This window comes from Podarcis melisellensis, assembly GCF_964234715.1.
Source record: "Podarcis melisellensis genome assembly, chromosome: 13".
Lineage (NCBI taxonomy): Eukaryota > Metazoa > Chordata > Lepidosauria > Squamata > Lacertidae > Podarcis > Podarcis melisellensis.
In genome coordinates this window covers 21,920,551-21,945,341 of record NC_138545.1, presented here as the reverse complement: position 1 = coordinate 21,945,341, position 24,791 = coordinate 21,920,551, and the positions used below count along the sequence as shown (strand labels likewise).

Genomic DNA, 24,791 nt, shown 5'->3' with positions numbered 1-24,791 from the left:
TGGAGGGTAGCTTTATAAAGTGGGAGGGCCAATGTACTAATTAAGCAATCAAATCTCTACATCTGAAAAACTAACACAGTTAAGACCCAGAACTGCAATGTCAAGACAAAGCAGAATAAAAAACTTCCACATGAAATAGAGGTCTTGTTTGACAAGACAACACCACAGAAGAGGCAGAGAAAATTCCAGGGATTCAACAACAATTTCTGCATTTCGTAAGTTTTTTATTTGACAGAAAAAATCTCCTTGCTGTACATATCAAAAAAAATTAAATGCTTTTAAGAAATATGAAGAAACTTCTGTTCCCATCCCTCCCTGATTTAGGGTTTCTCGGCTTCTTTCCAGCAGAATTTCTCTCACCTTCCCTTGTAAAATGCCTGTCTGCCCCCTTTCCAGTCCCTATCTTGACCCCTCCTGACCTGGCTCAGCTGATCAATATGAAAGAGTCTGCTTTGAGGGAAGGATAAAAAGGAAAAAGAGCACCGCATATTAAAATCTGTTTGTTTTGGGGGGCAGAAATGATCTAATGCTCAAATTGTGCCACCATCAGAAGTCAACCCCACTGTTGCAGGCTACAAGCAACACCTAATTTCTCCCAAAAAGTTTGCTTGCACTTCTCCTGAAGCAGTGGGTCACAGAAGGAAAGCTTCTGAATATTCAGCAGGAGCCCCCCACCCCGGCCCTGAAAACTAGGGGATCCCCAAAGCCAACCTGCCCTCCTTCCCCTTTTTTTCCTACAACCCTCCACCATTACAGAGGGGTGCCTGAGAAACGCTAAATCAACAGATTAGCTCACATATATCTCCCTACTCCCCACCCGCCCACCCTTTTTGTGTTTTCTTTTATTTAAACCTTTTATGTCTAAATCAACAAAAAGGAGACCCCTCTCTCAAAACACAGAAGTAAAGATTTTAGCTGTAAAACGCACAGAAAAAACGCTCACAAGAGAGAGAGAGAGAAAAAATCAAATGAACATCACCAACTGTTGGGAAGAGGAAGAAGAGGAGCGCAGAGACGGCGGATCCTGGTGGGTGCTGAGCAGAGATGTCCAGGGAGGGGAATGTAGCTGCCGACAAATGATGGGCAATAAAGACAGGGACAGTGAAGGAAAAACTAATGAGAATAAAAAGCCAATGGCAAATGAAGAGGGCCCCCCCACACAAACACACTGGCTTCCAGTGGGCTTCAGGAGGCAGGGGGCTCCCACCTGGGACAGCACTGTGGGAGGCTGGGGTGGTGCAGTCTGTGGTTGCAAGGGCAAGGGCTTTCCAGATTCTCCAAGAGGCTTAGGGGGACCTGGAAGGGGGCAAAGAGAGGAGAAATTAGCAAGCTTCGCTCCCAGGATGGGCTACCACCCGAATTTCCCAGCCTAGGGGCAGACCACCTGCCCCAGGCTCTTGAGGTCACTCCAGAGTGAACTGTAACCTTTTCACAATTTTCTACATCACCTTAAGGAATCATGGCCACTTGGACACCAGTAGTACAGAGTGGAAAATGTTGTGAGGGAGAAGGGAAAGCTTCACAATGCCCACTGGAGAAGGTTGGACAGCCTTATGTATCTGCAGGCCATTAGGGAATGAGGCAGGAAAGAGTCCACAACCCCCAAATAGAAAAACCCACAGAAGGCCTGCTTCTGAAGACAAGCGTCTATACAATGAGCCAGCCCGAGCCAACCTTCAGCACGCTTCTTGCCCCTCTCCCCCAGGAGAGAAGAACTTGGGACTATGACATCACACACCAGGAAGCAAAAGAGGCTGCAGTAACAACCTCCACATAATTGTAATACTTTCTACCTGTGTGATGGTTTTAACGGATGGTTTTAACAGTCAGCTGCTCTGGGGGGTCAATCTTGGTTTGAACGTGAGGTGAAGCAAATATTCCCCATAGAGTGATGTCACAAAGGTCTACTCAATGTTCTATCAATTAATTTACAAACATTACTAGAGGGAAACCTCCCATCCAGGAAGTTACAGAGTCTGACCTACTCAACTTCCACAGAATTACAGTGCAACTGCACCATGTGCTTTCCCAGCCATCCTATGACACGATTCTGTAACTCAACTGCAAAGATCAGCAGGAACATGGAACAGCGTTTTCTGGGACACTACACCCAAGGCCATTCACTTAGAGCAGAGGGGAGGAGCTGCAGCCCCAGGGACCAAGGTGGCCCTCTAGTGCATCTTTATCTGGCGCTTGGACCTCCTCCCAGGCCACACCCAGAGCCAGGCTCTGTGCTTTTACCTGACTGAAATGTGTGTCCTTAAACTATTACAGTACATCTTGCTTGCCTGAATAGAGGATAGAGAAACAGGGGAAAGGGGCTCTATGCAGAAACCTGTTCTTACAGGCTGCTTTTTGTCAATAATTCAAATCTGGAGTTGTTGGGGGTTTTGCTGAATTACTGCTCTTTATGAGCTGTCATATTTTATAAGCCACCTTGAATACTGTCAGAAACCAAGCACATACTACCTTGAAGTTCTGCGGCGGGGGACTCGGGGGCTGGGGGAATTGCGTCGACGTTTCCGGCCTGGAGACCTGCTGATGCTTCGTCTGTTTCTCTGCGAGGACCTGTCCCTGGACCTGTCCCTGGAGAAGCAAAGGAAGGCATGAAGCTGAGCCAAGTTATCTTAACTCCAATTCTCACATATCCTCCCTCCCTATTCCAAACAGATCCCTAGCCACCGCCTCCCTCCCTCACAATCCCAACATGGTGAGAAGGGAGGCTCAGGTTCCTACCTGCGTCGGTCCCTCGGAGCTGAAGGCAGCTGGACCGGAGGGGATACCCGGCGGCGTTCTGCTGGGGAGTAGCTGAGGGAGCGTGAATCACGCAGGGAGTCAATAGGCTTCCGGGGACTGCGTGACCTGAAGGAAGAGAGAGAAGATGGGCTGCTTAAGAGTGCATTCACCACACTTGGCCCTTCAGCTATGGGAGAAGAAAAAGAACTCGTGTGATCATTTTCCGGCAAAATGCTGGACAAGAGTAAAGAATGGACACACCCTTAGGCTGTACCCAGAGCTGAATACCCATGCCCTCGTACTACATGCAGAGTTCAGAATCCTTTCATTTTTAAGACGTTTCCAATTCAGTACTAGTTCCATATTTTAGGAGCCCACACATAAAATTCTCTCTGTGGCCACATTCTTCTCACTGACATCACCTGCACGTAAGGGAGAGAACTAGCAAGTAGTGCAGCAGTAGCAGCTGCCACAACATTTTCCTTGCTGTTGCCATATCTCATGCACTCACTCTGGACCAAAGGGGGGTGAGCAAACGGTTAAGGGTAAGCAGACTCTCTGCAAAGGGTTCCCTGATTGCCCCATCAGGCCAAGCCCCGATGCTGGACTTGTTTGAATCCTTAAAAGCTGCAGAGGCAGGCTACAGTAGGTGCAGGAAATGCCTGGCAAGATCTCAGTTGGGCGGAGGCTAAGCAAGCTTTCTACTGGAAAGGACTTTGGAGCCCAGCAGAAATCCAGGCATCTAACAGTGGTTTTCAAGAAGAGGTTGATGCAGAGCAAGCCAACAGATTCCAGCTTCCTTAACAGAAACATGAAAGCTGCCTTATACAGAGCCAGATCACTGTTCCATGTAGCTCAGTCTTGTCTACACCAGGGATGACACCTGTGACGCTCCAGATGTTGTTGAACTAGAACTCCCATCAGCCTCAGGGAACATGGCCAATCATCAGGGATGATGGGAGATGGAGTCCAACATCTGGAGAGCCACAGGTTCCCTATTCCTAGGCATCAATGATTGGCAGCAGTTCTCCAGGACTTCAAACAGGGGTCTCCTACCTGGAGATGCCTGTGGCACAAGAGCAAGCCTCCTCACTACCACACACACACACACACACACAATCAGGCCCAAAGTCTTCTGCACCTTTGTTACCCACCTGCAACACTTGGGACTGCTGGCATTCTGCTACACATGCTCTTTTTACACCATTTTCACTAACAATGTGGTGCCAACGGCCACCCTAATTAAAGAGTTGGAAGAACGGAGAACAGCCCCACAGGATACAACAATCTTGTAGGAGGAAGGGACTGGTCCACCCCATACTAAAATAAAGTCACTGCCAATAAGTCATGGCATCATTCATCACAGCAGATTCTCAGCTCTTTCACCAATAACCAATAAGAATACTTACTTCCTCTTCTCTGGAGACGGCTTCTTTTTGGGGACCACTTTGGCTGGTACCTGGGATCCAGTCTTAGGCGACGAGGGTGAAGCAGAGGAGGAAGATGAGGAAGATGAGGAAGAGGCAGAGGACGAGGAGGAGGATGTGGAGGAGGAGGAAGAGGAAGAGGAGGAAGAGCTGCTGCTGGAACTGCTGGAGCTCTGAGAACGGCGCTTACGTTTGCCCACTTCCAAAGGCTGCTCATCACGGTTAGCCTCCTTCAGCACTGGACTTGGTGGCCTGGTGCGGGAGAAGAAAAAATGAAGGATAGTATCAAGTTCAGACACACAGGGCAATTGTGTTAAAAGGATTAAGAGAGGTATTGTTGGGTTACTTCTAGAATCACCATTTTTGTTTCTTTGCCAGGGGAAACTGATACACTAACCTTTGGTGTTTATGGGAAAGGTCCTGGAGACTAGCTGCCTTAGCCCGCCCCCCTTTACATTTCTGTTATCAGAATGGTTGCTGTTGTTCCCACCACACCAGAACACATTGAAGGCTTCTACACACATTGGCCTACTGTTCCATCACAATGGCTACATCTCTCAAGGGGCCAGTGCCACCTCTATGGTTGCCAACTGGGGACAAAGCAGAAACCTCTTGAGTGAAACACTTTGTGATAACGGGTGGGGAGCCTGCACCCTACAAGCTGTCACTGAACAGATTTCAACTCCATCATCTCAGAACCATTGGCGACAATGGACATGGCTGATGGAAGTTGGGAGTCCAACAACATCAGCAAGGACACAAGTTCTCCCCCTACTTCAGGTGTTCTTAGATCAATGTAGAATCATCACCTTCAGTAGGAACAGCAATCTCACAAGTAAGATAAAGTCAAAGGAGGGTCTCATTCCTGCTGAAGTTCAAAAATCAGAACAGTATTTTGATTAGTGATTCTAATGATCAGCCTCTTCCATCTCCCAACTCTTGCTTCCTCTTCCCATTCTCCAGTTCCCTAATGCCTTGTTTTCTAGTTCTATCACCCCAAACCATGTCAAAAGTAAATATGAAAAGTACACTGAACTAGAATCTTGGGGAAAGAATCAAAGGATGTTCACAAACCTAGCCACATGCATTTTATGTGTACAAACACATGCTCTGCAAGGGAGCCCTGCATTTGGTTTCACCAGGTGCGCTTTAAAGGAGCAAAAGGCTTGCATGGGGCCTGCAGTGCAGATTCAGAGCCCAGATTCCATGTGCCTTCCTGCTACAAAGACACAGTGAAGTGAAACAAGGTTAGCCTCTGGTGGACAAAGACCACCATTACAGCATGCAAAAACCATTTCAGCTAACATGAAGAACTTTATGAGATCTTTTAAAACTAAGAGGCAAAATTCTCACCCTCATTTGGTAGATTTAAGTGTCAAAATAGAGTGTGGAGAGAGAAGCCATGAAAAGCAAGAGGTAAAGTCTATGACATTTCTATGCCAAGCTTAAGAAACATACAAGATATGGACACTGGCCATCCACAAGCAGAATCTGGGATAGCTAAGCTATACAGGTCATGTTATGCCCTTTTTGCTTAAGGAAGACTCTCATATGGACACCTATTGGCAACTAGGTAAGAGAGAGGACCGGCTGAAAAGGGGGTGGCATACATGCATCCTTGTACCCTTCTCAAGCCTACTTAGTTTCTGTGCTAAGGAATGGAGATGCATTTATGCCCCTCCAATGGCCAGCATACAAACACAGGTTACCAGATTCTTAATAACTTCTGACAGCTTATTTTCAAGGCTGATATTAGTGCCAAGACACACTACAGTGGTTAATTTAGCCCACCAAAGGAAGGAGGATTGAACTATTAGCTTGCGCTTGTTATATTGGGGCAGCCAACCCCTGACCTGAAGAGCTGATGCAATCACACTCAAGGAAGTTTTTCTGGCCCTCCAAGACCCCCCCAATTCTGGAGGTGGCAAAAAGATAAAATAAATTTTAAGTACATACAGTCCTGAGGAGGGTGAAGATCCCTGTGCCCTGCTTGAGATGTAAATCTTCCTCTCCTCAGCCATCAGGCTGGAGTGGAGAGAGGAAAATTACCAGCTGAGGTGGTGTAGGTGGGGGACAACACCTACTACTGACAATCCGTGCCCAACAGTTGACCAAGAGTGAAGGCACCCCTCAGGCCACAAAAGGTTAGCAACCAGTTGAGCTTTGCATAAAAATCTTACAGAGAATAATATCTCTTGGTTTTCAAGGTCTTAGCTATTTCACACTCTCAGCCTGCATAGAAAAACACACATTTCTAGTATCAGATGAAATGGATTTTGTCCCCAAATTTTTCATGCTATAATGTGAGTCTTTCAAGGTGCTACAAAACTCCCTTTTCTGGAGTGGAAAGCACAATGTGGAGTTGTACAGTGGAGATGGTTGGAAAACAAGGCACAAAGGGTCAGAGGTAGGGATAACCTGAGTAAAATACAGCAGAACAGGTGACCTAGCTTCATGTAAGACAGGTAAGAACAGTGATTACTAGCAACTTAAGAGAGCGGGAAGGGGGGGGGCTGAGAGAGAGAGAGAGAGAAATATAGGCTCTTACTGTTTTGGTACAATCTCCGCCTCAAGGTCTTTTGCCGGCTGATCCGGGGGGATGGACTCAGATGAGCTGGATTCAGAATCGGAATCAGAAGACGATGAGGAAGAGGAGGAGGAGGAGGAGGAGGAAGTGGTGGAGGAAGCAGATGAACTTCTCTTCGCCTTTGAAGGTGCAGCGGGTGGCGGAGAGGGGAGAGCCAGTTGTGGGGCAGTAGAACAGCTGCTCCTGGTGTTCTCCATGGCAACAGAAGCCAGCTGTGGCTCAGCCTCTAGGGTGGGGAGGCGCCCTGCAGGCCTCTCTGCTACTTTTCCTTCAGATACAAACTCCTCTTCTTTGGGGGCTGGGGCTAGCACAGAAACCAGGGCTGGCAAGGGGCTCGAGGACTCAGAGGAGGAGGACGACGACCGAGCTTTAACAGGAGAAGGGGAGTCTGCATGGGAACTGCTTCTCCCTGACAAAGGAGCACCAGCAGCTGTCTCATCCCTAACTGTGGAAGGATGAAAGACCTGACTCCTATCTCCAGGGCTGTCTCGGACAGTCGTGGAACCACCATTCTTTGACACGGCAGATGGAGCAGGAGACAGGGCCTTTCGAGCTACGGGAGAGTCCTCACATGGTGGGGTTGGAGTGCGAGGGATGGCAGTGTTGCTTTTGCTGTGCCATAGCGAGGGTGCCGATGACTTCTCCTGGATGTCAGACTTGGGGTATTTCTCCAGCACAGGAGGAGAGCGGGATTTCCTTCCTGGAGAGGTGCAGATTTCTCGGGAGCCTGATCTGGAATGCTTCCTCACAGGAGACGACCGAAAATCAGGAGACACTCTGGACCCAGTGCTTTTGTAGGTTGCTGTTATTCGCGGGGCATCTAATCTGGGAGGTGAACGGGATGCATTCCGGCTGGTAGCACTCCGTTGTGGCGACAGCCTAGACATCTCTCTCCGTGCTGGTGATCGGGAATGGCCTCTGCGTGGTGAGGCGACTGAGCGCTCACCCTTCCATGTGAAGCGAGATTTGTCTTGACGGGAAGGGGATCTTGAGCAGCTTCGGCCTGGGGACGAGATGGACCTTTCCCGCCGTAATGAGCCCCGAGACTTGTCTCGCCGCCTGGAGAGTGAACGGGAGCGACTCCTCCATGACAGAGAGCCAGATCTCCCCCGTCGCAAGGAGGTTCGAGGTCGGCTGTCACAGTGAGATGACGATTCAGACCTATGTGGATGCATGCTGGTATTTGACCTCTGCCTGGAGCGTGATCTGGACCTCTGTCTCAGAGGTGTTCTAGATTTCCGTCTAGGGCTCAGTGGTGACATAGATCTCCGTCTTCTTGTAATTGGTGTTCTAGACTTCTCTCTGGCTCGTGGAGATGAACCAGATCTTCGACGTCGTGGTGGGGTTCTAGATTTTATTCTGGGTCTTGGAGAGGATCCAGATCTGCGGCGGCGGCGTGGTGGGGTTCTGGACTTCATTCGTGGTCTTGGGGATGAACCAGACCTGCGTCGCCTTGGTGGGGTTCTGGACTTCATTCGTGGTCTTGGAGATGATCCAGACCTACGTCGTCTGGGGGGTGTCCTGGACTTCACTCTGGGCCTTGGTGGTGACCCAGACCTACCACGCTTTGGTGGAGTTCTGGATTTTACTCTAGGTCTGGGTGGAGACCTTGATGTCCTGCGTCTTACAGGTGTCCTTGATTTTACTGATGGTCTAGGAGGTGACGGAGATCGGCTTACAGATTTTTCTTTTCGATCTGGTGAAGACTCTGAACTGCTCTCACTGTTGTGTATTCTTGGCTTCTCTTTAACCTCTGGATACGACCCTGACCTGCTCCTCCGAGGTGCATCTCTGAGTGCCTCTTTCTTCTCTACAGGAGAAACCTTTGAAGTCTCACTTGCTTCTGGAGAAGCTCCAGGTCTGTTGTGCTTTGCAACAGCTTGAAGTGTGCTGTTCTCTGGTTCTGGAGATGAATCTGACCTGCTGTGTGCTGGCGATGATACAGATTTGCTTTTGTTGACTGAAAGTGTTGCAGAGCGACTCAGTCGTGGAGGTGATCGAGATTTATTGTCTTCTGGAGAAGACGTTGATGAAGAGGAGGAGGAAGAGGAGGAGGAGGAGGTGGAGGAAGAAGAGGAGGAGGAGGAAGAAGAAGATCCAGATCTACTTCGCCTTGATGGAATCTCTGACTCTGTGAGTACTGATGACCCAGGCTGGCCTTGACTTGGTGGAGACTTCAATTTCTCTTTCCCAGGGGGAGATGAACCTAATTTACTTTTCCGGAATGGTGATGCTGCTCTCTCCATTACTGCCAATGATTTGTTGTGCCTTGAGGGTGACCCAGATTTTGACTTTATTTCTTGGGATTTGTTTTGTTTTGGGGGAGATTTAGATTTACCATTTAGTTCAGGAGATGATCTGGACCCACTTCTCCGCATAGGTGATCTAGACTTCTCTCTCACTGCTGGAGAGGAGAGCCCAGGCCTGACCTGAATCAATGGTGATGTGACTTTCTTTGTCTCAGGAGAGTACTTGGACTTGCTCTTGGAAGGAGATTTAGATCGCTCCTTGACCAATGGAGAGGAACCAGACCTGCTTCGCCTTGCTGGTGATCTGGATTTCTTCAACTCCAAAGAGCCGGTTGTACATTTTCCCAGTGGTGAAGTGGATTCCTTCTTCAATTCCAAGGATGATCCAGATGTAGTTCGTCTTGGTGGAGACAGAGATTTCTCCCTCAAAGCTGGAGGTGATCCAGACAAGCTCTGCCTTCGGACTGGTGATCTAGGCTTTTCTTTTGCTGCTAGAGACCTTCCAGATCTGCTTCGCTGCAACGGGGGTGTAGACTTTGGTTCTGGAGAGGCTGTTCGTCTTGGAGGGGATAATGAGTTTTCTTTTGTTGATGACTGAGAGGAACCAGACCGGTCTCGTCTTGGAGATGATCTTAATTCCTTCTGCAGCCCTGGAGAGGACCTTGACTTCGTTTTCAGTTCTGGGGAAGATTCAGACCTGTTTCGCCTTCTGGAGGATCCAGACCTGCTACGTCTTGCAGGTGAGTTAGATTGGCTTCTTCTGGAAGACATTTTAGATTTCTCTTCAACTGCTGAAGAATCCTCAAACTTCTTTGTATGTCTTGAAGATGAGCCAGATCTGCTTCTTGAGGACATGCTAGATTTATTTTTGACTGCTGGAGGTGTCCTGGATTGACTTCGCCTTGCTGGTGATCTGGATTTCTTTTTTGGTGTTGAAGAACCAGACCTGCTTTGCCGTGGAGATAACCTGGACTTCGTTTTCAGCCTGGGTGAAGAACTAGAGCGACTGCGCCGTGGTGGTGTTCTTGATTTTTTCTTCCTTGACCTTGGAGATGAACCTGAACGACTTCTCCTAGGAGACAACTGTGATTTCTTCTTTGCCTTTGGAAGTGATCCAGATCGACTGCGCCGGGGAGAAACACGTAATCTGCTTCTTGATTCAGGAGATGAGCCAGACTGGCTACGCCGCAAAGGTTTTCTGGACCTCTCTCTCATTTGGGGGGAGGAACCAGATCGGCTTCTTCTTGAAGAAATTCTAGAGGCCTTCCGATCCGGAGATGACACAGACCTACTTCGCCTTGCTGAAATCAACGACTTCTCCCTCCTTGGTGAAGAGCTTGACCTCCCTCTCCTGGGAGGGGTTCTGGTTCTAGATCGCCCTCTTCTGGGCTGAGTTCTGGATCGAGACCTTGCTCGTCTGGGTGGAGTCCTGGATCGAGACCTGCCCCTTCTTGGTGGGGTTCTTGAACGTGACCTCCCTCTTCTTGGTGGGGTTCTTGACCTTCCCCATCTCCCACTATTTCTGCTTCTAGACCAGCCATGCCTTTGGGGAGTTCTAGAACGAGACCAGCCACGCCTCTGAGGTGTCCGTGATCGGCCCCATCTAGGAGGACTTCGTGAGCGTGACCTGCCCCACCGCTGGGGTGTTCTTGACCGGCCCCGCCACTGAGGGCTGCGAGAACGGATCCTTCTTGGAGGAGTACGTGAACGGGATCGAGCACGTCTCTGAGCCGAGCGAGACCTTCCCCTCCTTGGAGGTGTGCGTGATCTGCCTCTCTTAGCTGGGGTGCGTGACCGAGATCTACCTCTTCGAGCAATGGGTGTTTGGGAGAGAGATCTATCCCTCCGACTGGTCCTTGACTTGTTGCCCCTGGCTGGAGGGGTGCCCGATAATTCACGGCGAGATGTGACCTTGGCAGCCTGCTTTTGCCCAGAGCGGGAGACTTCGGGGGATGAACTAGACCTCTCTCTGTGCGCGGAGGTCTTCTCTTTGCCTTGCCTTTTAGGAGGCTCCTCTGGAGAAGAGCTACGGGAAACTGGGGCTGGCTTGGTTGCTGGGGAAGGAGAAGAGGAGGAAGAAGAGGAGCAGCTACCACTCTCTGAAGGAGAACAAGAGCGCCGAGGTGGAGACCCATCGGGTGAGCCCTTCCTCAACTTTGTCTCACTCGCTTTAGAAGTAGGAGATGAGGCAGCTGCCAGCTTCTCCTTCTGGTCAGTTGATGATTTAGCCTTGGATGGTAGAGTCCCATTACGATCCTCTGTCTGCTTCTTAGGGGGTGGGGAGACACTCTCCTTCGAGGAATGCTTGTGCCCCGAGACTCTTTCCCGAGAAGGATCACTTGGCATTGGGGAGCGATGCTTGAACCTTGAATCCCGCTCAAATGATGGAGAGGATTTCCGATCCCCATGCCGAGAAGACTTCCTCTCCTTTTCTCTTTCCTTCTCTCTGGCAGGAGATAAAGGGCTGCCAGAGCGCTGGCGGGTCTCACGTACTGGAGAATGCTTGGACATAGTTTTCTGGACAACAGGAGGTTTAAAAAAAAAAAAACAACTTAGTGTTACAACCCCGACTCTATGATTTTTCTCCTCCAAATATAATCAAGTCCTGCTGAAATCCCTAAGGAATCTCTGTTGCAAGTCGCTAAAGTATAATCCCATACCTCCTGCTTTTCTCTGCTTTCTCGAGGGCTTGGGCTCCTGCCCCGCCGGACAGGCTCGGGAGAAGATGAGCGTGTTCTCTCTGGCAGATTCTTGGAAACTGCCTCAGTTTCCGCTTGCTTCCGTGAAGGTGCAGAGGGAGACTTGCTCTGTCGCCTTAAGGGGGCCCGTTTCTGGGCTATGGGGCTACCTGACCTGCAGATGATAAATAACTATCAGAGGCTTGAAATGTGAGTTATTTTCAATAGTCTGCCCAAGTCTGAAATCTGGTTTCAATAACATTGGACTGGTGTGAGGAAGGAATAGAGGGAACTTTGGATCTCCATCCCAAAGCCATACCTGCTACGGGAAGCATCTGAAGAGGAAGAATCATCTGGGGAGGAGGAACGGTCCCGTCGGCCTTTCTGAGATGCACTCTCACTAGTAGACCTAAGAGGGTTAGAAATGTGAGCAGAAAGGATGCAAAAAAAAAAAAACCACCTTTAGCAAGGAGGGATCTTGGTAGTGGCGAGAAAAACATGGTTTTTACCTCCTGCGTTTCTTTTCCTTAGATTTGTGTTTGCTCTTGGGACTTGGGGACCTGGAAAAATACATTTGTTTTGAAACATTCTGGAAACATTGCACATCCATTATTTCCATCTCAGTTCCTACAGTACCCACTGCAGAACATCCCCATGCCTAGGAATAACCAAGAAGCTATTACTAAACAGATGTCTCTAAAACACTGCCACACAATTCATAACAAGATCAATGCAACATGTAGCTAGTAACGTTGAATGTACATGTGGGACAATCAGATTCAAGTCACCACTCAACAATGAAAATCATAGGGTATCCTCTGAGAACTCACAATTTCTCAGTTCTGATTGGTTGAGAATACAAGCAAAGTAAAATCAGAATTGCAAAGAACTCTCTATACCCAAATGCTTTTAAAAAGTTAAGACTCACCTGTGCTTTCTTTTCTTTGACTCTGACCTACAAAACAAAACAGGGTCTTATATACTTCAGCTTATTGCCAGTTACCTAACAACATAATAGCATGCCCAGAAATCATGATACTGGATGAAAAGTGATGACTTCCCTCCAACCCAGTCCTACACAGGATGCTTCCAGACAAAGAATCTCTGACAAGAGATAGCTACATATAGGGTGAGAAAGGCCCCAAACTCTACATCATGTAACCTCTTTTGTAGCGGAAGACAAGACAACCATACTCCACAGAAAGCAAGGTCTGTTCTCTCATGCACACTTGAAGACAGAACCATAAGCTATTTAGGGAACACTGAAAATAACCATCAGCTGAAGAGATGAAGATCCTAAAGCCCAGTCTATCACACTAAGCCAGCCTGTCTCTCCCAAGACAGCCCCTTACCTGTGTTTCTTTTTCTTTGAACTTTTCTTCCTCTCCCTCCGAGAAGGTGATCTGCTCTCAGATCTGAAGAGACAAACAAAAGGGACATGTTACATGTGGCAAGGGGTAATGGAGACCCACACATCCCAGATCCCTTACTCTCTCCCCTCACTAATGCACCCCACCTAGCCAAACTCAAACTGACACCCTCTTCTCGCCACATCTTACCACTGCCTTTGTTCATGCACCCACCTGCCTCTGTCTTTCTTCTTTTTCTTCTTCTTCTGTTTTGGGGACGGTGAGCGGGAGCTGCTAGACTCTTTAACAAGACTGGGAAAACACAGAGAAATGGTGAAAAACCAACTCCCAAACAGGCTCCAAAATAACGGCTCTCCCTTCCTTCTTTCCTCTCCCCATTCCTCCCAACAAATCCCCAAGCAGGCAACTAGGCTGCCAAATATAAATTCTCAAGTTTAGGGGTATTAGCATGCACACCACAAAAGGTATATTAGGGAGTCCCAGTATCGTTAACAACTCTTACAAAAATTACGTCAAATTACATCATTTTTTTTACAGCCAGTTAATCAAGCAAAGAGATCAATAACTCATGTCAAAATACAAATCAGATTTTTAAAATACATATATATTTAATAAAAGTATCATCTGATGTAATCTTACCCCAAGGCAAGGCTTGTATTATATAGTACAGTGAACGCCAAACAACTTTTATCAAATAATACCTATTTCTTAAACAAAAAAATACAATAAATTGTTTCCCAATCCATGCAAAGCGACAAGAGCTCAACTGAGGTAGGCACAACCATGTCTACCTCCCCAACTTCTACTTTTCCTTTCCTCAGCAAGGATGCCCACATACCTGTACTGCTTTTGCTGTTCCTGCTGCTGCTTAGCTGCTGCTGCTGCAGCAGCAGCAGCTGTTGCTGCCTCCTTAGCCCTGCGGTTGGGGTCAAAGGAGCTGCCATCCACATAGTTGTCACTAATTCCAAAGGCAGCTCTAAGCCTCTCGTTCTTCTTTTCATTGGCCTCAGCCAGCTGATGGGTCTCTGTGACACTGGAGAAGAACAGAAATAGTTACTACAGGGGGAAAACTAGAGGTTATGAGGCAAGCCCAAGGTAAGTATGGGAAGAGCAACAAGCCCCACAAGGAATGGAAAGGAGGTGGGGCGCTAATGAATCAGTCAGCTCATCAGAATCAAAATCCACCAAGGTCCCTTACTTACGTCGGCTTCTGCTGCTGTTCCCCCTCCTTGACCACCGCTACATCCTTCTCCAAAAGCATCATCCGAAAAGTGGCTACCTTTTCCTGGATCTCCCCTTCTCCATACCTGGGTTGAGAAAGCCAGAAAATATTTTACAAGGCTTACCAAATGGGTCCCATAAACAAGGTAACCAGTCTCTAATGAGATAGTAGGCAGTGCTGCTAAGGGACATGAATCGTAACAGATTCAAAACACTGACTACTTCTATATAACACAGCATAGTACTTATGACTTAAATGTAAACCAAATAAGCACACACACACCCCACCACACACATCATGACCTAGCTAAGTGTCTTTCTACGAACCACTATTCTCTCAGCCTCAGCTTCCCTGAGATCTGCAATCTAGATATAATCTTACAACATCTCTGCATCGGAGAATCATCATTATCAATAAAGCATTTGACTAGAACTTCAAAGTATTTTATAAAAAGCTAAGCAAAGTTGTTACTCCCCCAAAAGGAATAATTTTCTACTACAAATGAAAATGTCATCTTCATTCCTGGAATCCAGCAAAACAAAATCAACAAATTTAACTCTTCTTGCAATACACATAAAATTGACTGAACACCTACTAAATGTAAAGTAACTTCACTCTGCTTGTTTTTCCTATAAATAAGTTAACACTACATATATTATATCTGAAGCTTCTTGAAAGGCACTTCTGAACAAGTCCCACTGAAACCAAGTCAGCAAGTGGCCAGTGCTACAACACATATGTACACCTAGCATGTATGACATGATTTCTCACACTTTCAACTCCTTGAGGCAGCTAAAAATTACTGAGGTCCTCCCATCACAAAAAGATTATACATATAGGCAGTTTAGTACTATCAGCAGGCAATTACTGACATCAAATCCATATTTAGAAATTACTAAATTCTTTGCCAAAGCATTTTCCTGGTAACAATGAGGTCCATGGTTTAACTTTCTTCAAGCATAGTAGACATTTACTCAGGAGGTACTAAAACCCAGCCCCCCTATTGACTAATCCAGAGAATTGACAGATCCAGAGGCTCACTTCAAGTAGAGAAGGCTTTTTCCCCACTCCCACTCACCTCTCCTAAGTATTTTTACCCATTTCATGTAAATTCTTCTCCCATTCACCTTTCATGCTCAACTTGTACTTCATTCCCCCACCCTACCCCTACCATCAGGCCCGGTCCTTGAACACATTCATTTATTCTTCCCATTTCAGTTTTCCTCTTCTCTACTCCTAGTCTAATTATACCTGTATTATTAATCATAAATATGTAACTTTCCAATTTCCTTCAATACCTACTCTCACCCTTTTCCCTTAGAGGAAGGACAGCTTTTCCTTCCTCATCCCTGCATCCTAACTTTGCCTACCTTCCATCACTGCTGTGCTAACAGATCAGAGTAACTGGTCAGATACCAAGACCAAGGTTGCCAACAAATGAAGGCAGAAATCCCAGGTACAATGTCCACATACCCCACATTCCCAAATCCCACATACCCCCACCTTCCCATACCCCACCTTCTTCCACAATTGCTATCAGCCTTATTCATTCAACAGCTGCCACTATCTCCATGCTTATTTTTCAGCCCCCATTGTTATATTCCAAATATCTCTGCTTCCCTATTGCCTGCTACAACCTACCCCTGCTCTTCCATGAGTTCAGCCAACTCTAAGCATTTCAGCTCAACCTTCCGCTTGCGCTCGTGGTCCAGGATGTCCTGGTTGGGTTTTTTAACCAGGGATGACTCCAGCTTCCTCAACTCCTCTTCTGACTTGTAGTCAGTACGATCTTTCTTGTGGCGCACGGCCGAGAGGTTGCGCTGCACGTAACCGTTGGTGCCGCTGCCCCGGGGAGTGGGGAGTCCTATCCCATTGTACATGGCGCTCACAGGCTAGCACCAACGGTGCCTCTTAATGCCTACAGAAAAAAAAAGAGGATGTATGGCTAGAAGCAGAGGCAAAAGAGCAACTGGCAGCTTCTGCCAACATTTTCCAAATACCAGGATGGACCCATGCCTCTTCACAATCAAGACTGAAAATATAAATGCACAGAAGAAATCCATAGAACTCATGCAGTGCAACATGCTTCCCACAAATTCCAACCTGAATCTAGTGCCAAACACCCCCTCACACACACTTCCTTTCTTCTTACTTTGCCCCATTAATGTTCTCTATGCATCTTCAAATTTACTCCTTATTAAAGTCTCCCTTATTGCATTTCAGGCTTCCCTTCCCCTCATCTTCAAATTCTATCTGATCCCCCAGAGAACTGTTTCACCTACAGCCTCTTACCTACATTTTTCCTGTTCAACACTTTTCCCTTTATGAACCACTCAGAAACCTGATTTTTTTCCTCCACCTGCTTTCAGAATTTGCTTAAATTTACTCATCCCATCCCCTAGAGAGCAGAGATGATCACAAAACCCTAGAGTCTTAACTTCCACTCTACTGAGCCCCTCTTCCTATTTTTACATTTTACACAAATACAACCCTATTCTTTGTCCCCAACCCCACCAGTTTCAAGCCCCCAGCTAAGGCTACAATCCTGTTCATTATTATCTGGGAGCTCAGTCGGACTTACCTCTGAGCAAAAAACCCCAAACAAACCGCACACGATTGCCCTGCACACACTCCCCTCCTCCCTCACTATCCCATTTGATCCTCTTTCATAAACGGCTGAAATGCCAGCCCGATATTTTCCCAATCTGGCTCCAACTACCCCATTCACCTCCTTCTTTGAAGGACTGAACCACCCCCTCCCAATCTTGTTATAACCTTCCTAGTTCCTATGAGGTTTCTAACCGGCTTAAAGGCCTGCGCCCCCCACCACATGCACCCACAACCTGGCTACGAGCAATCCATTCCTACATTCCCCACCCCCAAATAGGCCTGGACAGCCATCTCTGTAGCAGTTTCAAGCCCCACCCCTGCCTCTACCCCTTACTAGGCCTTTCCTCCCTCCCCAGGAATATCCACACACACACACAGCCCTACCTATTAGGCCGATTCACCTCAAGGCCTGATGGAGCCGTTCGAGACCCTCCCTCTGCCCGCACCCCAGCACTCAACCCAACACCCGCCCACGCATGCACCGCGTCCGTGACGCGCGCCCCCTGCCCAGACCCTCCCCTCCCTCCCCCTGCGCGACTCCCGAGACCCGGCCGCCCCGGAGTAGGCCTCTCACCCGCCTCCCTCGCGCTGCCCAGGGAGGCCGCACTCTCTGCCTGCGCCACTCGCTCGCTCGCGCTCCCTCACCCGACGCAGCAGCAGCAGCCGCGGCGCAGGCGAAGGCTGAAGGGGAGGAGGGGGAAAGGAGGAGAGGCGGAACCGCCCCCCTTCCCGTCCAATTCGCTCCCGTCTGTCCCTCTCCTCGCCCGCGGGGTTATGGGAAACGTAGTCCTTTCCTTCGCGATCAAGACCCCGACGCCAAGGACCCGAGGCATGGAAAAGACTACAACTCCCGGCAGGTAACGCAAGCAGCGCGAAGGTCGGACGCCATTTTCTAAAGCGCTCTGGGGAGAGGGATAGAGATGGAGGGGGGAGGGTGTTTCAGGAAGACTTTGCCCCTGCGGGTGGCTTTTCCTTTCGCTCTCTCACCCTCACTTTTTCCCCTCTCTCTCTCGTACAGCAGTCACATCGATGCGCGACGCACTTCGGAAGGCACCGCTAGTGGTGCGTGAGGGAGCGGGGACAGGACGAGACGAGACGGAACCGTCCCTCCCGTCAGCCACCGCGCGTTCCCAAATTAGAGAGGAGAGGGGAGGAATCCAGAGTAGAAAGCCAAATCTCGCGAGAATTCATTTGGGAAAACCGCGTTGCGTCTATCGCGACGCAAACTGTTGCGTGCCTTCGAAGCATGCCGGGAACTGTAGTTCAGCTGTTCCCATTGCACCATAGCACTCGCGCACACTTCTCCTACAAGCGAGACAACAACTTCCAGAATGAATTGCGAGCTGATGTTGCTGCATTTTCTTTCCCGTTTCCCCTCACAGAGGAAAGAACGGGGAATTTTATTCCTAGAGGGACTTTCCATAAAGCCCAAAGGGAAAGTTTAGCTGGGAGTGGAGTGTATCTTCCGTTGCGCTGCAGACGGTGGATTTTGGGGAAAGTTAAGATAGCAATATCACATCATCAATGCAGCCTTCTGCCATTTTGTCAGCCCTGATATGTTCTCAGCTTCGCAGCGTGGCGAGCAGGGTTTAATTCTCAAGAGTCGCATTTACATTTTATTTTTATTTTTTAAGAAACTGCATTACCCAGAATGCACTGAATACGGACCCTAAACCTTCTGGGAAATGTAGTTTTTACCAATTAAATCACTGCCAGATTTGCATATAAGCCAAACAAGCTATGGGGGACGCGGGGGACGCTTTGGGTAAAACCACAGTGCCTAGGACTTGCCGATCGTATGGTCGGCGGTTCGAATCTCCGCGGCGGGGTGAGCTCCCAGCTCCTGCCCACCTAGCAGTTTGAAAGCACCCTTAAAGTGCAAGTAGATAAATAGGTACCGCTTTATAGCAGGAAAGTAAACGGCGCTCCATGTGCTGCGCTGGTGCAGGCTCGCCAGAGCAGTGATGTCACACTGGCCATGTGACCCGGAAGTGTCTGCGGACGGCGCCGGCTCCCGGCCTCTAGAGTGAGATAAGCGCACAACCCTAGAGTCTGTCAAGACTGGCCCGTATGGGCAGGGGTACCTTTACCTTTAAACAAGCTATAGTTTAGGGCCCCACTCTTTTGGGGGGGGCCAAAAAAAATTAAAGGGAGAAAAAAAGGATGTACATTTCCAAAATAGAAGATAAAAAAACAAATAAAATAAAACCTACATACCTATTAGGTCCATAAATTACCATATAGTATATATTCAACACAAAAAACAGCAACAATTTGTTGTTGACAAAGGACAGCTGGACATATAAAGGACCCCATTACCTTCAGCAGCTTAGGGCCTCATCAAACCTAAATCTGGCCCTGAACTGAATATTCGTATTGGTTGCCTAGGGGTTAACCACCCAGCCCTCCACCTTTCATAGCTCTCAGAATAGTCCTAAGCCAGTGGTGGCCAAACTTGTTCCCCCAGCTGTTTTGGAACTACAATTCCCATCATCCCTGGCCACTGGTCCTGTCAGCTAGGGATGATGGGAGTTGTAGTCCAAAAACAGCTGGAGGGCCAAGTTTGGCCTCCACTGCCCTAAGCCAGGCTTCCTCAACCTCGGCCCTCCAGATATTTTGGGCCTACAACTCCCATGATCCCTAGCTAGCAGGACCAGTGGTGAGGGATGATGGGAATTGTAGTCTCAAAACATCTGGAGGGCCAAGATTGAGGAAGCCTGCCCTAAGCCATACATGGGAACTTCCAGCCCAGGAGCTTGCAAGGGTCACCAGAAACGGCCCAGCCAAATGAGACCGCAGCTGAGTTACAAACTCCCACCGACCCACCCAAACTTTATTAACTTATTTTTGTTTCTACTGTTCATCTTGACGCAGTTGTTCCTGAAGCGGTTTCCACGTGGTTTGACCTAGAAAGCTTTAAACAGCTCAGGACTGCAAGACCTCAAGGACCACCCTTCCCCATATTAACTGACCCGGACCCTGAGATCATCCTCTGAGGTCCTTCTTCACGTGCCTCCTCCATGAGGGTGACAACACAAGAACGAGCCTTTTCTGCCGTGGCTCCTGATGAGTGGAATGCTCTCCTCAGGGAGGTTCACCTGCCGCCTTCATTATACACCTTTAAGCGCTTTAGACATTCCTCTTTAACTAGGCCTTTGACATCCAACGACCTTTTAAAATATGTAAGGGTGGGAAATATTGGGTTGTTTCTATTTTTATTATGTCTTTTGTGATTTTACATTGTGATTTTATGTATATCTGCCAGTATATTATTCATGTCTATCCTGGACTGCTGATCTTCAAACATTTAATTTTTTTTTAAATTGGCCAGAGCTGGCAATTGTGGCACTGTTGCCAGGAAATGCAGGGCAAGCAATGCAGAAAGGTGGGCATCACCAGCCACATCACAAACTGCCCCACAGGCCAGTCCTCCAACAAGTAAGTTGATAGCCGTGTTGCCAATCCCCACATGAATAGGTGACACTGCAGTTGCATTCCAAGTTAGAAGAACCTCCAAGAAAATAAGCCTTGAAAAGACAGAAGGGCAAATGGGAATATTAGAATGTAAGAATATTGACGTAACGTTATCTACAGTCTCTGTAATAACCTAATGAACTCAATTCTGGAGCATAGGGCTACAAATACGAAAGCAAAGACTACACCACACCAGCCTTCCTCATTGCAAAATATCTAGTAAACCTTTCACATCCGTTCTTGCCATATACCTGAGCGGGGAAGCAGATAAAGAGTTTGGAATGCATGGTGCATGAGGAAAAGCTGGAGCCACTGGCCATATTTGGCCAAGGAAGAGATGATTAAGATGATGACAGAAGCTTTCAAATATCTAAGAAGCTCAACGAAAGAAGGAATAACGTCAGTTTTCCAAGCCTAGCAACTAATTTTTGTGGGAAATTGTCATAATGGAATCTCAGCTGGTATCACAAGCAAAAGTTTCATTTGCACTGCTATGGAATTTGTTGTTTTTAATATTCATAAAGACTCAGCCTTGTCCATTCATATTTTACTCTGTTAGTCTGATTCTGTGCATGTTCACTCAAACATCAAACATTCTCGCTGCTGTTGCAGTTTATAGGAATATTCTTCCTTTTTTATTTGAAAACTCTGGTCCCAATATCCCCGAGAGGAAGGCTTCTGGTTCTTTTGTAAAAATTTGTTTGAAGAAAAATTAATTTCTTTGTATATCATATCCCAGAATTTTAAATTTTTATTGCAGCCCCATCACATGTGAATCATTGTCCCTTCAGCCTGTTTACACCTCCAGCATGTATTTGAGCATGTTCTGTACATCTTTGCTAACTTGCTGGGAGTTATATACCACCTGTAAAACATTTTCATATGATTTTCCCTTAGTGTATAACAGGCTGTGAATTTCCAATCTGTATTCCATAGTCTTTCCTATGCTGACATTGGTATATTTCCCTCCCAAAACAATTGCCCACTTAGTCCTGATTTCTTTGACTTCCTCATCTTTAACCTCCCATTCAAGTAGGAGTTTGTACATTTTGGAGATTACTTTTGTCTTAAAGGTAAAAGGTAAAGGTACCCCTGCCCGTACGGGCCAGTCTTGACAGACTCTGGGGTTGTGCGCCCATCTCACTCAAGAGGCCAGGGGCCAGCGCTGTCCGGAGACACTTCCGGGTCACGTGGCCAGCGTGACATCGCTGCTCTGGCGAGCCAGAGCTGCACACGGAAACGCCGTTTACCTTCCCGCTGATAAGCGGTCCCTATTTATCTACTTGCACCCGGAGGTGCTTTCGAACTGCTAGGTTGGCAGGCGCTGGGACCGAGCAGCGGGAGCGCACCCCGCCGCAGGGATTCGAACCGCCAACCTTTCGATCGGCAAGTCCTAGGCGCTGAGGCTTTAACCCACAGCGCCACCTGCGTCCCTACCTACTTTTGTCTTACTATATATTAATTCTTTTGCCAATTCTCACACCTGTATTTTCTTTAGCTTATGCCTAATACTGTGGGGTTTGTTGAGTTTGGAGCACAGATGCTGTTGCACAGAAAAACTGGAATACCTCAATTGTGCAGCTCTTTTTATCGTTGTTAAGGTGTTTTCTTGCAAGGAAGTCACACAACTGGTGTCTGTTGGTTTTGCTTTATTGGGAAAGAGCTTGCAAGAGAATCTGGGGAACGGTGGGTAGCCCTGTACCATTTCACTAAACACGCCCTGCCCTACAATGAGGAATGTGGGGAATGTGATGCTTTTCATTAAAATGTGGGTGAAGAGTACAGAAGTGAAGCTCTCAAATCAAGTAGCTCTTGAAGTTTGAACAGCCCTTGTAAAAATGCCTTGCCATTGTTTGTGTGGACCTAGCCACCAATCCTACAAAAAAGAAGCCCAAACCTTTGGCATCGCCTCTTCAAGGTAAGTATGCTCTATTGATACTGTTGACGTAAATATGTTTTGCGTGGCTTCTCATGCCCTGCTTAACTCTCTCCCGACTCTTTTCCTGTCATGACCACAGGAAGGAGCTATAGCTTCGCAACCCACAATAACACATCCTGCCTCCTGCCTGAACCACTGCTAAGAATCAGAAGGTATTCCTTTTACTCCTGTTTGCACAGAAATGGAATTACGGTTGGAAGACTGTTGCCACTTCACTGTCCACAACATGGAGACTGGGCACTGTTGGTCTTAAATCTCCAGAGGCATAAAATGAAAGACTCGCTATGTTTTCTCAAGCAGAAACCAGCCAGACTTTAAGTATTTATAGTCAAAGGCTATTACACAATGTAATGACAATAAACAACAAAAGATGAATTCTTTTTTACTTCACACTCAGACTCAAAATTATAAAGCAACACAGGCTGCATACACACTATACATTTGAAGCACATCACCTCCCCTCAAAGAATCCTGGGACCTGTAGTTCACTCCCTCAGAACTGCAATTCCCAGCACCTTTAAACTACATTTCCTGGTATTCTGGGGGAAGTCATGTTTGTTAAGTGCATTGTGCATATGCAGCCACAGAAGGGAATATCAACTCTATCACTACCAATATTACGTGGGCCTGAAATCCTTTAAACTGTGTGGCCATCTCAGATAAAAAGCACACACGTTAATAGCACACAAAAGGGTAGAAACCTGTGGCACTTGCTGAACTATAACTTTCATAATCCCTGACCATTGGGATTGGGACGATTGGTGGGATTTGGAGTCCAGAAATATCTCACATGACAGACATATTGTTTATATTCGTCACTAAGCATTAGGTTGCTCCAGGGCAAGATCGTGTAGCTATACAACTATGCTACAAGTTCCGAAGTGATGCCACAGTTTGTTTGCCAACCTTCATGTCACGTTTGCAGACATCTTTGGAACTCAGAGTTGGTCTGCCAACAGACCAGGTGCCAGAAGCCAGCTCCCCATAGAGCACGTCCTTGGGGATCCTCCCACCTTCCAGTTGTGAACGACTCTGGGGTTGCGGCGCTCATCTCGCTTTACAGGCTCATCTCGCTTTACAGACAGTTTTCCCGGGTCATGTGGCCAGCATGACTAAGCTGCTTCTGGTGAAACACCGTTTACCTTCCTGCTGGAGCGGTACCTATTTATCTACTTGCACTTTTTGGCGTGCTTTCGAACTGCTAGGTTGGCAGGAGCTGGGACCAAGCAACGGGAACTCACCCTGTCACAGGAATTCAAACCACGACCTTCTGATCGGCAAGCCCAGCGGCTCAGTGGTTTAGACCACAGTGCCACCCCTGTCCCAATGTGCGCTTAGGAGAGCACATATTTGTCTGGAATTCTGTCCTGCCATTTGATAACCAAAATTAAATTTCTATTTACTGTAAATCATAATCATTGTTTCCAAACATCCATCTAAATGTATGGATTATCATGTGCAAATTTTACGGCAGTCTCTTTTTGTGTTTAAGCCAACGAAGTGACCATAATCCTCATGCCACAATAAAATGGGTTGTCTTGAAGGTGTCACAAGGCGCTTCACTGTGGCAGGCTAATGTAGATAAGCAACCCTTCTAGCTGTTGCTGCTATTCCCATTAACTAGTGAACCCATGTATTAGTGTCAAGAGAGAGGAGGGAAAGAGAAAAATACCTCCATCCACTTTCTCCACCCAAAAGCAGAACCAATAAAAAGAGGTCGCCATCCCATTGTTCTCTGGAACATTGACTGAGACCAGCGGCACCTGCTTACGCAGAACTCCGAGTTTCGATGTGCAGGAAGAGACGGAAGGGCAGAGGAGGGGAGGCAGCAAGAACTCCTTCCCACTGGGCAGGTTGAAACAAGGACACCTTGGACATAATTAAGGAGCTCACATGGGCAAGCAAATCCCCAGGGAAGACCCCTCCACGAATTCAGGAGGGGAATGGGAAACAGAGGCAATTGTAGCCATGGGCTCCGAAAGCACTCCGCCCATCAGCGCTGCCAGCCAAACACAAAGCTATGCTCCTGTCTTATTTGTGGGATCAAAGCCAAGGAACAAGCAGTTCCTGGAGGCAGATTCCAGGATAATGACTCCAGCGGAAAAGTGAGCAGAGGCCTAAACCACACACACACAACCATCTTCCCGACAGGTGGATCCTCAAATAACTGAGGAAGCAGACTGGGTGAATATATACGTCAGCACTCAGCAAATTCAGGCCTACTGGGGCTGGGCCCTTGCCATAGCTTGGACAAGTCTAGCCTGAATAAAAATAAAAATAATTATTATTTCTACCCTACCTATCCAGATGGGTTTCCCTAGCCACTCTTGGTGGCTTACAGCATATACAGGGCTGCCTTCAGATGTCTTCTAAAAGTTGTGTAATTCTTTATCTCCTTGACATCTGAAGGGGTTGCATTGATCAGTGTAGGGCTTCCACCATGTTTTATCTCCTGCAATACATTGCTCAGCATCTGATGTTGCAGCCCAGGCATTGCAT

The 24,791-nt window shown here is 47.6% G+C and overlaps 1 protein-coding gene across 3 annotated transcripts; it reads right to left on the bottom strand.

The window, feature by feature from the left end:
• Positions 1–203: 203 nt before the first annotated feature.
• SRRM2 (serine/arginine repetitive matrix 2) lies at positions 204–18,007 on the bottom strand (the record flags this gene model as incomplete). 3 transcript variants are annotated; one of them, XM_081885421.1, is made up of 15 exons in its annotated part: positions 17,867–18,007; positions 15,911–16,187; positions 14,250–14,354; positions 13,886–14,080; positions 13,261–13,338; positions 13,030–13,092; positions 12,606–12,632; positions 12,187–12,237; positions 11,997–12,086; positions 11,660–11,852; positions 6,712–11,516; positions 4,146–4,415; positions 2,737–2,862; positions 2,470–2,586; positions 204–1,296 (listed from the first exon to the last, which is right to left on the bottom strand). In XM_081885421.1, the coding sequence occupies exons 2-15, from the start codon at positions 16,147–16,149 to the stop codon at positions 1,287–1,289; spliced, it is 6,369 nt and encodes a 2,122-aa protein (XP_081741547.1). In that variant the 5' UTR covers positions 16,150–16,187; positions 17,867–18,007. The 3 variants fall into 3 exon arrangements, with proteins under 3 accessions (XP_081741547.1, XP_081741548.1, XP_081741549.1); XM_081885422.1 differs by lacking the exon at positions 17,867–18,007 and adding an exon at positions 17,454–17,583; XM_081885423.1 differs by lacking the exon at positions 204–1,296 and having other exon boundaries at positions 2,466–2,586.
• Positions 18,008–24,791: the final 6,784 nt, after the last annotated feature.